Genomic DNA, 13920 nt, shown 5'->3' with positions numbered 1-13920 from the left:
TAGAAATTAAAAGTATTCACTGCATTGATGGAAAAAATAAACAGGTATGAATAAATTATTCTTAAAAACTTTTGGTAGAAAGTTGATAATCACTGTGATGTTTTCAGGTTTCAAAATCCCTCAGTCCTATCTCCTAGCTGATGAACTAGTCAAGCCTACAAAGAATGAGTTAACTCACAATTATACTGCAAAAAAAATTGCTTGCTTTATCTCTGCATGCTGGTTTTAGCTGGGATGGAGTTAATTTTCTTCACAGCTAGTACGGGGTTGTGTTCCAGATTTGTGCTGAAAACAGTGTTGATAACAGAGGCCTGACTTTGCAGCACTCTTTCTCTGACTCTGTAAATTATAGGTCTCATGAAGTATCATTCTGTAGCTAAACTTTAAAAAAGACCAGTTGGGAGCATCTAAAGTTAAAGCTTCAAATACAATCTAGATTTTTTTAGCTGGAAGTATTAATTCAATTTCAAATTTAATGTTAAGTCCTTCATTTAAAGTAAATTATCTTTTAATTTTAAAAATAGGATGAATTTTAGAGAAAAATGTTGGCTTGAAATGAAATTCTAGTTGTTTAATTTCAAAAAATTGAAACAAATAACTTGATTTTTCAACCTTTTTTCCCCCGTAATGAAAGTATTCACTGAATTTGAACAAAATCCACTTGTTTCTTTGTTCAACATCATCCTTTAGAGAATGATTATTCACTAAGAAATCTTCCCATAGTGTAATTTATGCTTGTTTTTTTCAAGACATGTAACATATTTATTCTTCTATTACCCATTTCTTCTTCTCTCACCTCTAACAGAACTTGAGAGCAATATTCTCATAGGTATTTTTACATTTTTGAGCTTATTTTTTATATGGAAAGCTAACACTGACATCATTTCAGGAGCTAAGATTGCCTTTGAAAGGATGCCTGTGTGTTTAATGATACAGGCTTTATATGCAGGGGACATCTTTCATTAGGATGCTTGGTAGGAGTTGAGGAGAGGGTGTGGAAGTCAAATAAGACTTTCCTGAATTACACAGCAGAAGGAGCAAAACTGAAGGAAGATCTATTTGCCTGAAAGCTTGGCTGGTAAGAGATGCTGTGTTTCCTGCAGTCCTTGTCTCTCTCAAAGTCTTAAGTCTCCTCATGAAATTACAGAATAGGTTGCTCAGAGTCCCATCCAACCTGACCTTGAATATTTCCAGAAATGGGGTGTCTGCCATTTCTCTGGGTAACTGTTCCAGTGTTTCCCCATCCTAATTGTAAAACATTTATTCCTTATGTCTAGTCTAAATCTACACTATTTTAGTTTCAATAAACAACTCAAAAAAAAAAAAAAACTAAAACAATTCAACTTGCAGATTTCAGAATAAATTTTCAATGCAGAGAGATTTAGTATGTGTTTAGTGTTAAATGGAGTAAATTTTAATCAGAGAGCCCCTGGATAAAACATGAAAGAAAAAGGGGGCAGTAGGTTTATAATGTACAAGTTACAGCATAAAACAGTTAGAAAAAGGATTTGTGACCAATCATTAGAATAAGAACATTTCCTAGTTTGGCAGTATTCATGGATCTTTCTTTTAACCTATCACAGAATGGTTGGGCTTGGAAGGGACCTCTGCAGGTCAAGTATGGCCACCTATGGCCAACTACCCAAAAGAACATTCAGAGAGCTCCAAGGCTGTTTGAGATAATAAAATTATGAGTAAGAATCATTTTACTTTAAAAAAAAGAAAATATCCAATCATGGAACTAGAAAGTGTAATATGAGGGCACTGACCACACATTTAATGACTATTTGAAGAAACTCACAATTTGTCAGGAATTATAAGGTTGGAATTTCTTCAAAAACAGCCTTATCCAAATGATTATATTTTAAACTACATATGTACATGAAAGATGAGACATAATCTATCAGATATTAATCTAGCACAATTCTACTACAATGAATAAAGCCTACATTTTTTAACATTGGTCTATTATTGCTCCAATTTACTAGAACAGCTTACCACAGCTCTATTTTCAGTAAAATTCAGTAATGAGTTATTAGTTGCCATTCTTAAAAAAATTAAATGGAATGAAAAAAAATTTGCTATCTTTCTACATCATCTACAGGATTAACAGAACACTGTGGCCATGGAAAACATGAATAAATTCAAGGCAGGTTAAGAGTATGTTACATTCTGTTGAATGGACCTAGAAATCTAGATTGAATTAATGAGTACAAATACTTCCTCTTTGGCATGAAATTTGTTTCACTAAATGTCATGTCTATTCTTGGAGAAAATGAAGTTTCATTCAGAAGTTCAAATTTATTACATGGGTATTACAGGAGAATTCTGGGTTTTGTTTTTGTTATGTTCTTTGAGCAAATATAACATTAGCCGATCTTCCATTATTCCTTTGGCAGAAAGAGTTATAGATTAATAAAAAAACCAAATTTGATCATGTGAAAACAAGAGATTGTTTGTCCAGCAGCCTGACTGCTCAGTTGTCAAATATTCGAGATCTTTATACCAAAGACATTGAGTGAAAAGTACCAGAAAAGACACACAGCCAGGCAGCAACAGCAGACTTGCCCATCCCTTCCATAAATACACACACAGCAGATGCTACAGCAGAGGAAAGAAGGAAAAGGAGTTGCTGGTTTCAGTGGACCACCAGTGACACAGCCTCCAGGAAAAGGAGCAGCTGGCACAGGAAGAGATAACAGTAGATTTATTAAAAGAAGTAACCTGGTAGACAGCTGCAATTTTACACTGATACTAGACCAGAACATGCCAGTGAAGTAAAGTTCCCCTGTACTCTGCTGAGCACAAACTCTTGAAGTTTATTGTATTTGCTATCTCATCCTAGTGCAGCCAAGAAAGACAAATTATTCCACTGTATTTTCTCTATGAATGACAGAACAACTCCAATACTGCCTTTATCAAATTTCAGAGCTGAGCAGACCACGCTTTTACGATTCCCATTTCATCAACAAAGAATGTGGACTTCCAAGTATATGCAAAGTGGGTTTCTTCAGCTGAACATCATGACAAAATACATTCTTCCAACATTCTTCCAGTGTTCTGAACCTATGCAGTATACCCATCCTCAGCAGCACAGCCTCTAGCACACATCAGGACAGATGTGAGACTGACTGCTGTTCTACCTGTGTTAACAGAAAAACTAACTGCCAGAGACTGCATTTAAATTCACTGTAATGAAATCTGGGCCTCAATCAGAAGTCTCTGAATAAATTTATATGTCCTGACATAAAGAGGCAGTCAGATTAGGTGGCATGATAGTCCCATCTGGTTGTAAACTGTGAAAGCTAAGACTTGAGCATTCCCATTAAGCTCTCAGCACTACAAACAAACAAATGTAACATCTTTTGTACTAGAGGGAAACATAAGAACTGCTAAGAATACATATTGCATAACTTGAGCACCAGCCATCATTAGTCCAAAGCCTTGCAGACAATGCTTGGAATTTGTGGCTTTGTGTGATGTTGTGTCACACAAAGCCACAAATGTGATGTTGTGTGATGCATCACACAACACATTCCATGAGTGGTGCTATGAAAAACTGGAAAACCACATCAACTGTGGAATTATAACTGGCAAACAGCCAGCAAAACTGCTTGCATTTTGTGAAATGGGCAGAATAGAATTAACTTTTCATGTTGCTTCAGACTGAAGGTTTATACATTCCAAACATGTCTGTTGACTACTATTCTGTAAAATGTGTTACCACTATCCATTAAATTAGCCTAACTTTGACCACTATCACTTCATTATCTTCATTTTTTTTTCAGATTAATTTAGCCTAAATTATTAAAATATGTTATTTTTAAATAATTAAAATATTCAAAAGCTGTTAGAAAGACATTGTCTTTAGATTTTAAACATTACCACATTATAGAGTAATTGGGAGTTTTCATTTGACAAAGCACCAGACAGTTATGAAAAATAGATTTTTACAGAGAATAAAAATTCCAAATGCTACCATTCATTGTAATTCCTGGTCTAACGCATTAATAAGTCTTCAATTTGATATCTCACATACATTATTTTTCTCTAAGAATAAACAAGAGAGCTATTAAAGCAAAATCAAGTGTTGCTGTAAGTAATTATTAAAGAAATTTGCACAGCCACAAAACTGGGTGGTTCTGCAGTGTGCTCTAATGTGGACAGAATTTGTACATTCACAGCTTTAATTTTCTGAAGGAGTAAAATGAAGCTGTTCCCATTGGGAACACTTGCAGAAAAGCACTGCAGAAAACATTTCATATTTATTTAATAATTTTTTTAATGTAAAAAGGAGATGTTTTATCATTACTTGAGTTCTGTGCAATATACAGTCTAATTTACCTGCACCCTCAATGGTGAGCAGAAAGAGCTTGTTAAAAACACCAATATTGTCAACTTCACATTCAGCCATTCTTGCTTTAAGTCAGTTAAATAATGTATACAGCATGTAAATACCAAGAGATGAAGTTCATGGCTTCAGATCACATTACACAGTAGCATGAAACTCCAATTACAGAGTCTTCCATTTCACCGTATAGAAAACATCAGCCTCTGTGACATTTTCACTGAATCCCTATGCAATGTTAACAAAATAATTAAATAGCTATATTGCTCATATTACTCCTTTTGGAAATCAGTTCTGGTAACACATTATAATTTCTGCTTTTCTTATGGCTTTTCAAAGCTAATTTACTGTAGTTCTGGCAGTGCCACTCCACAAAAACTTGAAGAACAGCTAAGAAAATCAGGCTTCAGGTGACTGACAAAATTGGGCAAAATTGATGAAACACTAGTCTGGTTTTCTGAAGTGCTGCAAGAAAGAATTAGAAATTAGTATTGGAGTCAAACTGAAGCTGTAGACTTCAGATTTAAATTTCCCACTGCCCTTGATGCAATTGCCTGTCCCTACTAAAAAGATCTTGTAGAAAAATTGATTTGTAAACTATGTCACCCTGTTAGAAAATGGAATTGTGAGATTTAAGAATCATTTTTGTCTCTTACATTTTGTAAAAGTGTGGGATTGATGACACCTGTTAGCAAGCATCAGTGAAGAAGCAGGAAGGTGTAAGTTTCTACCCATGCTGATTTCAGCCTAGGCACACCTCTGAACAAAGGAGGGAATCAGAGATGTTGTGATGGTTTAACACATTTTCATTTTCCCAGTACCAAGCATCACGGGAAAGAGAAGCAAATTTCATGTTAGGACCAATGACAAGGTGAACATGAGCCAGCAGTGCCCTGGCAGCCAGGAGGGACAGCCCTGTCCTGGGGGGCATCAGGCACAGCATCACCAGCCGGGCAAGGGAGGGGATTGTCCTGCTCTGCTCTGCTCTGCTCTGCACTGGTGTGGCCTCACCTGGAATATTGTGGGCAGTTTTGGGTGCCACAATGTGAGACATTAAATTGTTAAAGAGCATCCAAAAGATGGCCATGAGGATGGCAAAGGGACTGGAAGGGAACCTGTATGAGGAGTGTCTGAGGTCACTTGGTTACCTCTGGAGGGTAAACAGAGGGGCAGACACTGATCTCTTCCATCTTGTGACCAGTGACAGAACTCAAGGGAATGGTATGAAGCATCAGGGGAAGTTTAGGTTAGGTGACAGAGAAAGGTTTTTCACCCAGAGATGGCTGGGCACTGGAAGAGGCTCTTCAGGGAAGTGGGGACAGCATCAAGCCTGTCTGAGTGCAAGAAGCATTTGCACAATGCTGTCAGGCAGAGGGTGTGATTGTTGGGGTGTCCTGTGCAGGGCCAGGAGCTGGACTCAATTACATTGATGGGTCCCTTCCAACTCAGTATATTCTGTGATTCCATAAAGCTTTTTTAGGATGCTATATAAAGCTAAAGCATAAAGATAATGCAAATATTATTTAGGCACACTAAACTAGATAGAGGAGTAAAAAATTGTTGTGTGTTAGAATGGCAGGCAGTCCAGTAACTTCAGTTCAGGGCATCTGTTAGAATGGATGCCAAGTATCCCTGCAGTGCAAGACTATACAGAGCACATTAAGTGCAGACTCCCTAACCCAGGGTCTTTATCCTACTGTGTACTTTGAGAAAGGTACAAGGGATGTCAGTTTGTGTAGTAGAGAAAAGCAAACAGAAAAGACACCACTTACTTCAGTTTGGGGATCAGACACTGGCAAAAGATAGCCTTATATACCATGAGATTGCCCCTTCCCAGTAAGAAACAGCTGTGAATATCAGAGCAGCTGAACTTACTTTTTATCCAATAGTTTTATTTTGCATCAATCATTCCACAATTTAGTGTGCATGCAATCAGACAATTAGAGGCTATTTCTTTTTCTGAGTTCCACACAGAAACCTTCTCTTTAACAATTTTTGTCCAGAGATGCCCAAGTTAAATACATCCACTTGTCTAACTTTTTGTTAGTATTTATTGCAGAAAGCAAATAAATGTAGAGGACTTTCCCTCTAAGTCTGCTTTAATTCTTTAGGAAGAAACAGAGTATTACATTCTGAGCCTCAGCAACAACTGTTAGTGCATGTACTGAGCCTTGGCAAAACCACTATTATATTTTCAAAACACTCTTAATAACCATGGTGCAATGTTTATTAAGTGGTGAAAGTGCCTAGATTTTAGTGAAATTCTGCCATAGTTCACAAAATTTCGTTACCTCTTTTCTCTGAGAACCATTTCCACGCTAGGTCTAACACTGCAGTGATCAATGATAGTTCACATCTACCTCCAGCACTCCGATTGTCCTAAGAAATCATCAAAGCTACAAACTACTGACCTTACCCTAAACCCATCTGATTGCAGGCCAGTTGGCTTAAGTTTTCTTGCCACTCATCGGCACAAACATGGTTATCAGCAGCTGACCTGTGAACGGTCAGGAGCATCAGGGAATTCCTGGTTTTAGACAGCGTAACTGGAAAGAAAAAAGGAAGAAAACTTCAGTATTAGTTCAAATAGTTTTATAGATGGTAAACTGAAAACATACAATTACATTCAAGATTCTTCCAAGTTGCTGCACTTCTCCTAGCTTTACATGCTGAACAGCTATGCAATTTAAAACCAAGGCAAGTGTGGTTATCAGAACCTTGCTAAGAGTGAACAGCATGACACACTGAACAGCAAAGGCATTGAGAAGGTAAGAATAAAACCAAATATTTCTAAGTTACCACCACAGATTCACATGGGTTGCTGATAGCCTTAATTTTTATAGCCTTAATCTTGTTAGATAATCTAGATAGAAAGACCATCACCATTTCTTCTCTCTTAATCTGTATATAAAAATTCAGGCACTGCTTTTATCACATGCAAAAAAGATTCTCAAAAGGTCTTTCCAAATCTCAATGTCTTCTTAATCTCTCCTCTATCTACAATACTTTCCAGATAACACACATCATCTACACATTTTCTTGCTGTATCACTTTTGTTTTATCTTTGCACTGTGACACTTCACACTCAGCTTTTGCTTTCTCTTTTGCCCACTTCCTTGCATGCTTTCCCAACCTCACCCCAGTCTTCTCTTGGCTAACAGAGGGAGCACCTCTTCACCACTGTATTCTCAATTAAATCACCAGAGATTGCTACCATCACCCAAACACCACTCTGAGGCACCACAGAGCAGACACTTACCACAGTCCCATTCATCTGAGCTGTCACTGCAGTCTGCCTGCCCATCACACCAGAGTTCACGGGGCACACACTCATGGTTGGCACATTCCAGCTCACTCTCGTCACAAAATGCTGCAAAGACAAAAACATGTTTCCTCCTGAGGAAAAGTGAAATCCACATTGAGATGAAAAGTTGAGGAGGGTGAAGGTAGATACAGATCAGATTTATGGAAAAAGTAAGTGAGGCAGATTTGCAACAAAACTCAGCATGGATACCTCTGATGCAGAAGGTGGTTGCTGCCATGCAGTGACAAGAGGGCATTGCAATTCAGAGGGAAGGAAGAGTGTCTATAAATGCAAGATCTGGGATTACTCAGTATCATTTGTGATCCTGTAATATGAAACCTGTCTAAGCCCCTCAGAAGCTGTAAGAGAAAATACTGTTCTTGGATTTTTAGCCAACTGATCCAAATCTGTTTAGTTCTTCGTGGTTCTTGAAAAAATTCTTTTACCACAATGAGTATCTATTTCCTCTCATCCACAGCAAATATATCTTAATTTTTGAATTCGCCTTTGCTCTTGAAAATCATGTATTTATTTTTATCTCCACTTTAAAGGTAGAGAATTGCTGTATTGATAGACATATTCCAGTTCCCAGCTGGTATCCTTACATATGGATTTCCAGACTCTGCTCAGTATGGGAACCACAAGAGCTTTCATTTGCAAATGACCTTTAGTTTTCCCTCAGCAACCTCCCTTCCAAAAGGCAGGTGTGTAGAAGTACAGTACCTTCCTCACTAACACACTTCCAGCTCCATAAACCCCATCACTAGGGAATTCTGAGACCTGGGGGAGGGCAGAGGGGGAGAAAATGCATGGAAGGGAGCTGCATTCAGTTGTGCCCATGTTTGGCTGATCTACAGCATTTATACTGTCACACAATCCAAGCACTTATTTGCAACACTAGTACTAAAAGTGCACTCCATGGTGAAAACCATACAGATAGAGCAGGCAGGGCTGCCTACTCCTTGTCTTTCCATCTCTGAAATAAAGCATGCAAAACCAGAAAAAGCACTTTAAGTCCGCCTTCCAGAGACAGTATAATTCAAAAACTGGAAGCCCTCAGCTGGGAAAATTTTGCTGCCATTTTAGACTATTCAAGCCCCAAATCACAAGCAGAGAGGAAATACACTCTGATAATTATGTACTAACTTAACTTTAGACCTTTGGTAATCTTTTCTCTGTCGTGCTCCTAATGTGTGAGCACGAGTAAATCACTTTAATACCACTTCCACTCTTCAGATTTACAGCACGGAGCTTGGAATTTAAGTGGTATACTCTTTACAAGGAGAAGCAGATTAAGAAATGTTTTGTGAGCTTCAGCTTCCCAAAGACAAGCAAAGTTTGATCTAGTAATACATGCAGGCCACTGCTCATTTTGGGAACCATATTCATAGGCTTCACTTAGGACACAAAATGCTCCTACCAACAGAACTCCAGAGACTCAGGAGCAACTTCTTTTAAATCACAAAATTATATCCAAACATCTCAGAAAAAATGACAAAACACCAGGTTTCCTCAGAGAATTAAAAATTTCCATTTTCAACCACCTTTACCAACCAATGATCCCTCCTTTCTTGTGCAGACTTTCTCCCAGTATGTCTTTTCTGCTTCCTTGTCTTGGGAGCATGCCCACACACCAGGTTTTCTCAAGAGAAGAGAATCCAGAGTACCACTAATATATTACTGAAAGTGGAGCTAACATCCCAGGACACTCCCAGCTTAGTATGCAGGGTGTGAGCCTGCAAAGCAGCTGCTGTGTGCAGATGTTCCACCAGTTCCCATCCCATTCTCAGATGGAAAAACAGTGGGAACAGAACTGAGGGCAGCCCCCAGAGGGGAGCAGGGTGCAGGCTGCTCCCTGCCAGCACTTTGAACAGACTTGCACTGTGCACATGGGCTGTGTGCCCATGCCACCAGTGCACCCTCCTAAGTTCTGTATCTTCATTGTTATCACTGACTGGATTGCAGAATAGGGAGACAGAATCTAAGAAATGTCAATCAGGAAAGAAACTAGACAAGGACATTTACCAAAAAAACAGATCAGAAGCAAAATCAAGCAGGAATCAAGGAAAAAAGAGCAGTGACCAGCTATGAGCTATGTGTGTATGAAATGAAGTTGAGGAAACTTGGGAAAAGAAGTCAAAAATCTACCAGGAATGAAAGTACAAAGGCACAAGAACAAGGAGGGAGAAAGAGAAAAGGGAAAAAAAAAAAAAGAGGATGAGAGTGACCAAACAGACAGCAAGGATCCCAGGATGTGAATGACAAAGGACCCAAGAGGAGGAAAGAGAGAAATTGGTGCCATAGACAGACTGAAAAGGGAACTGAGGGAATGACTAAGTCTTTATGCCTATAGAAAGCATAAAGCATTTTTACTTTGATTTATTTTGGACCCCAACATCCCAAAAATGTGATCAGCCTTTTAAGGGAGTAACAAACTGCATGAGTCCTTACAGCAATTCTTTTCATCCATCATGTCAGGGCAGTCTGGGAAACCATCACAGATCATAGTGTGTTTGATGCACAGCTTCTTCAAAGGACACTCCCAAAGACCCCTTTCTCTACAACCTGGAGGCAGAGAAGCACAGTTCTAAATACTTGCATGCAATTTTGAACCAACTGCTTTCTTCCTTAAAAGTCCTGAAACACACAAAATATTTTCACTTGTACTATAAATTTTAGAAGGTACCAAGAATAGTTACTAATGAATAAATGGAAATAAGATTGGCACAGTGCACAATGATAAATGGATCTAAATATTGTAATACTTCATAATACTTCAGTGCTTTTGAAATAATAATTGCATTATGAGTGTATATTACACATATCTATAATAGTTTAGGCTTTAGCTCAATGAGCTCAAAACCAATACACCACTATTCTTGAAATACATTTGCTAGTAATGTAGGAACTTTTATAATTCTGAAGTCCATAGAAATTCTTCGGTCTTTCTAAAGCAAATCCTATAAAAGCATGGAATCTCCATGAAACACTGTAGAAATACATACTCTTTTTCTGGCAGTGCTGATGCAGAATCTAACACAGAAGCACAATGAAACGTAGAAAGAGAAGTAATACAAAACTGTGTCAAAGTGCTTTGACAGAAAAATTCCATTTGGTCAGCTAGAGGAAATTAAAAATAGGCCAAGCTACATTTTAGAAAATAGTTTTCTCTTGTTTTATTCCACTTTTTATTTCCATCAACTAATAAAATATTTTCTTGTGACATCAGTTTAAATACTTTGACATACTAATGTCCTGTATAACTGACACTCTGGTATTATAGGAAGCCATAAAAATGACATGTTGTCCTGACTAAGCCAGATTGATTAACTGCCTTGTTTGGCCTGTTCTATAGATGATACTTTTCATTTTAATCTAAGGGCAAACTCAATTGATAGCCCTGATGTTCATACATACAAATAATTCAGGTATAAATTTAAAAGCAGTATTTAAAGCAGCACCTCTCCTTGCTTGGACCTGGAACTGTGAAAGCATATCAGCAGTAAGTTATAAGCAAATATATTGTTTCCAAGAAATTTTAATTCTGAAGTACATATTTTACAAATATGAACCAGAGAATCCCTACTGGATTAATGGAAAAATCTGTTCAGGTTTTACCTGTACCTGGATGTGTGGGGTGCTTGATTTTTTTTTTTTAATTTGAAAAAACATGTAAATAAATGTTAAAGCCCAGAGAAATAAATAGCCTTAACCTTTGAAACTAATTCCTCATGATCAAATAACTTTCTTGGGTATCACCACTTTCCAGGTCTCCTCCTTGACAATATTTCTGAAAACTACTAATGAAAAATTAATTGAAACAAAAAAAAATCTTTACTCTTATATAGAACAAGGAATTCCATGTTGGGATTTTGATATGAACATGAAATAAAAAAAGCTTAAACTCCCCATAATTTATGAACCCGACAATTTTTTAGCAGTGTTTACAATTCATTAAATACACGTTTCCTTTTCTCTTCATCACACATTACAGTGTTACACTGTGGAGTGTACCAGGACTCTCAAAAACTAATCACATAGACAAATACAGAGACAATTCCCTATGAAAAATAGTTACTGAATTCAGTGTTCAAGTACACTGTTTTGTTGGTAGAGATCATCTACCATTTGGAGAATTTATATTTCATCTCCAATTATTTTTGTGATATGCATTTTTAATTCAATGAAAGGGAAGTGAAAACAGAGCCAGGAAAACACACACACATAAATATAAATATATATATATATATATATATATATATATATATATATATATATATATGCCTGTATGTAGACACATATATATAATGGCTATATGTACATTAACTCCATCTCAAAAATACATTTTGAGAAGGGATATGGTTTCATATATGATCTTACCTTCATTCTTCTTCATAACACGAAGGAAGTTACCAATTGTTGTCCATATATACATTTCCCACCCAATTATCATTAAATCATTAACGTCAACACCATGACATTTTTCCCTCACCTAAAATACTACAGGTCAAAACCCAGATTGCAGAAAATAGTGAAAGACAGTATTGGCTATGAATGTTATGTCCTAAATTTCTTTAGTAGGTGCAGGACCCTCTTCTGCTCCCTGCCAGAGGCATTGTTCAGCAGCCAGCAATTTAATGCACTCAATTACAACCAACTATAATATTTAATACCACAAACTCTCATGACATCTTTCATAATAATATTTTCTTGAAATTACCTTCCCTGCACTTTATTGCACTCAGAAGTCTCACTTCCAGTAATCTCAATGAAATTTTCTCCCCAAATCCCAGTGCAGATGGCACTAAACTCTGAGGATTTCACTACAATTGCATGGCTGAGATGTCCTCTCACAAAGTCCATGTGAAAGTATGGCAGGGACTGCTGACAGAAGGAGACCGTGGGTGCTGAATACAGCTCTGCTCTGCATGGGGAGAGTACACCTTAGTCCCTTTGGACAGTTCTAACTTGCATTTTTTGGCCAGAGTAGTCTAAGCATAAGAAAGCTGTAGCTAGTCTTTTTCAGCCTCCTGCCTGCACTGTAAAGCTGTTCCACGTCTATCATTTAAAGCTTTTCAAATACAAGGGTTTCAAATTAAACATTCAGTGGTTTTTTAACGTTAGAAAACCAATTTAAAAGGATAAAGCTAATAAAATTTGAGCCATCAATTTACACATGGAAAGATCATCAAGTTTTGATTTTGTCCTGCACACATGGAATATGAGTAAGTTATAGACAGTTACTCCTGGAGCTCAACAAGGACTTCTTGTTTTTCAGTAACAGTATTAGCCCTGGTCAATGTAATGTCACCCTGACAGCAGTAATTTCCTAGCTGATACAGTCTTCCATATCTATAGAAACTGATAAGAATTCTGCTGATTGCTTGTGACATTCTGTCTAGACTTTAGAGAGAGATCCACTCGAGAAACGAATGTCACATATTAGAACAATATTTCATATGTTAATGTCTAGGAGAACAAAATTATCCTAAAAGACACATAACAATTCATTTTCTAAGGAGTTCAAAATTGGTCGCAACTAAAAAATATTTGGCAGGGAGGACAATTGAGACAATTGATTCAAAGTAAAGAGATGTCAAACTCTGAAAGAATCACCGTGATCGTCAGTTCTGACTTTCCTTTATAACCCAAACAATAGAATGACCTAATATTAAATCACATTTCAGAGAGCATAACCTTTTTTTTCCCCTTCCTTTTTTACAGGGGTGGGGGGAGGGAAAGAAATAAAGAAAGAGGAGAGAGAAGAGCAAGAATGATCTAGAAACTCCCAGAGACTGAAAATACATCACACACTGGGGGTAAACAAACCCTTGGCTACTGCAAACATTAAAACAATCTGTTTTTTAAAATGAAGCATTTTATAGAACTGCTAAGATTGAAGTTTAGACTAGCTTCAGCTTTCTGGTGTTGGATTTTATTTTACTGTCTCTGAGTAGAAATTCTCTTATTGCCACAGTTTTGTTGTTCACATAAGCTCTGCTTCCCTCTTAACCCATTCTCAGTTAAAAAAAAAATATACAGACTGTGCACCTTAACTCTACTCTGCTGCAATGTTTTCCAGTCCTTTGCTCAAAAGCACACCTCATCTCTAAATCCTTAGTGATGTATGATTGTTCTCTTTGCCCCTAGGGATGCCAGGCCTGCATGCAGACCTCCCTGAAGGCTACAGCTGAGTCAATTAATAAATATTTGGAATTCCTTTCTCCTTCTGAAACTGTCCTGCCAGCAGGTAGAAGGATATGTAGTG

General features: G+C 37.4%; 1 protein-coding gene across 2 annotated transcripts in view; it reads right to left on the bottom strand.

Annotated features, from left to right (window-relative positions):
• Nucleotides 1-13920, bottom strand: part of CORIN (corin, serine peptidase) — a 126071-nt gene that overhangs the window by 20224 nt on the left and 91927 nt on the right. For both annotated transcript variants that reach the window (XM_059844889.1, XM_059844888.1), the window contains exons 14-16: nucleotides 10104-10217; nucleotides 7608-7718; nucleotides 6765-6894 (exon numbers count right to left, since the gene is read on the bottom strand). In XM_059844889.1, the coding sequence (XP_059700872.1) occupies nucleotides 6765-6894; nucleotides 7608-7718; nucleotides 10104-10217 (355 nt within the window). The remainder of the gene's footprint in view (nucleotides 1-6764; nucleotides 6895-7607; nucleotides 7719-10103; nucleotides 10218-13920) is intronic.

The sequence above is a fragment of the Haemorhous mexicanus genome, chromosome 4 (assembly GCF_027477595.1).
Source record: "Haemorhous mexicanus isolate bHaeMex1 chromosome 4, bHaeMex1.pri, whole genome shotgun sequence".
NCBI classification, from domain to species: domain Eukaryota; kingdom Metazoa; phylum Chordata; class Aves; order Passeriformes; family Fringillidae; genus Haemorhous; species Haemorhous mexicanus.
Note: the sequence above shows the minus strand (reverse complement) of the source record. Positions and strands in the feature narration are given on the sequence as shown.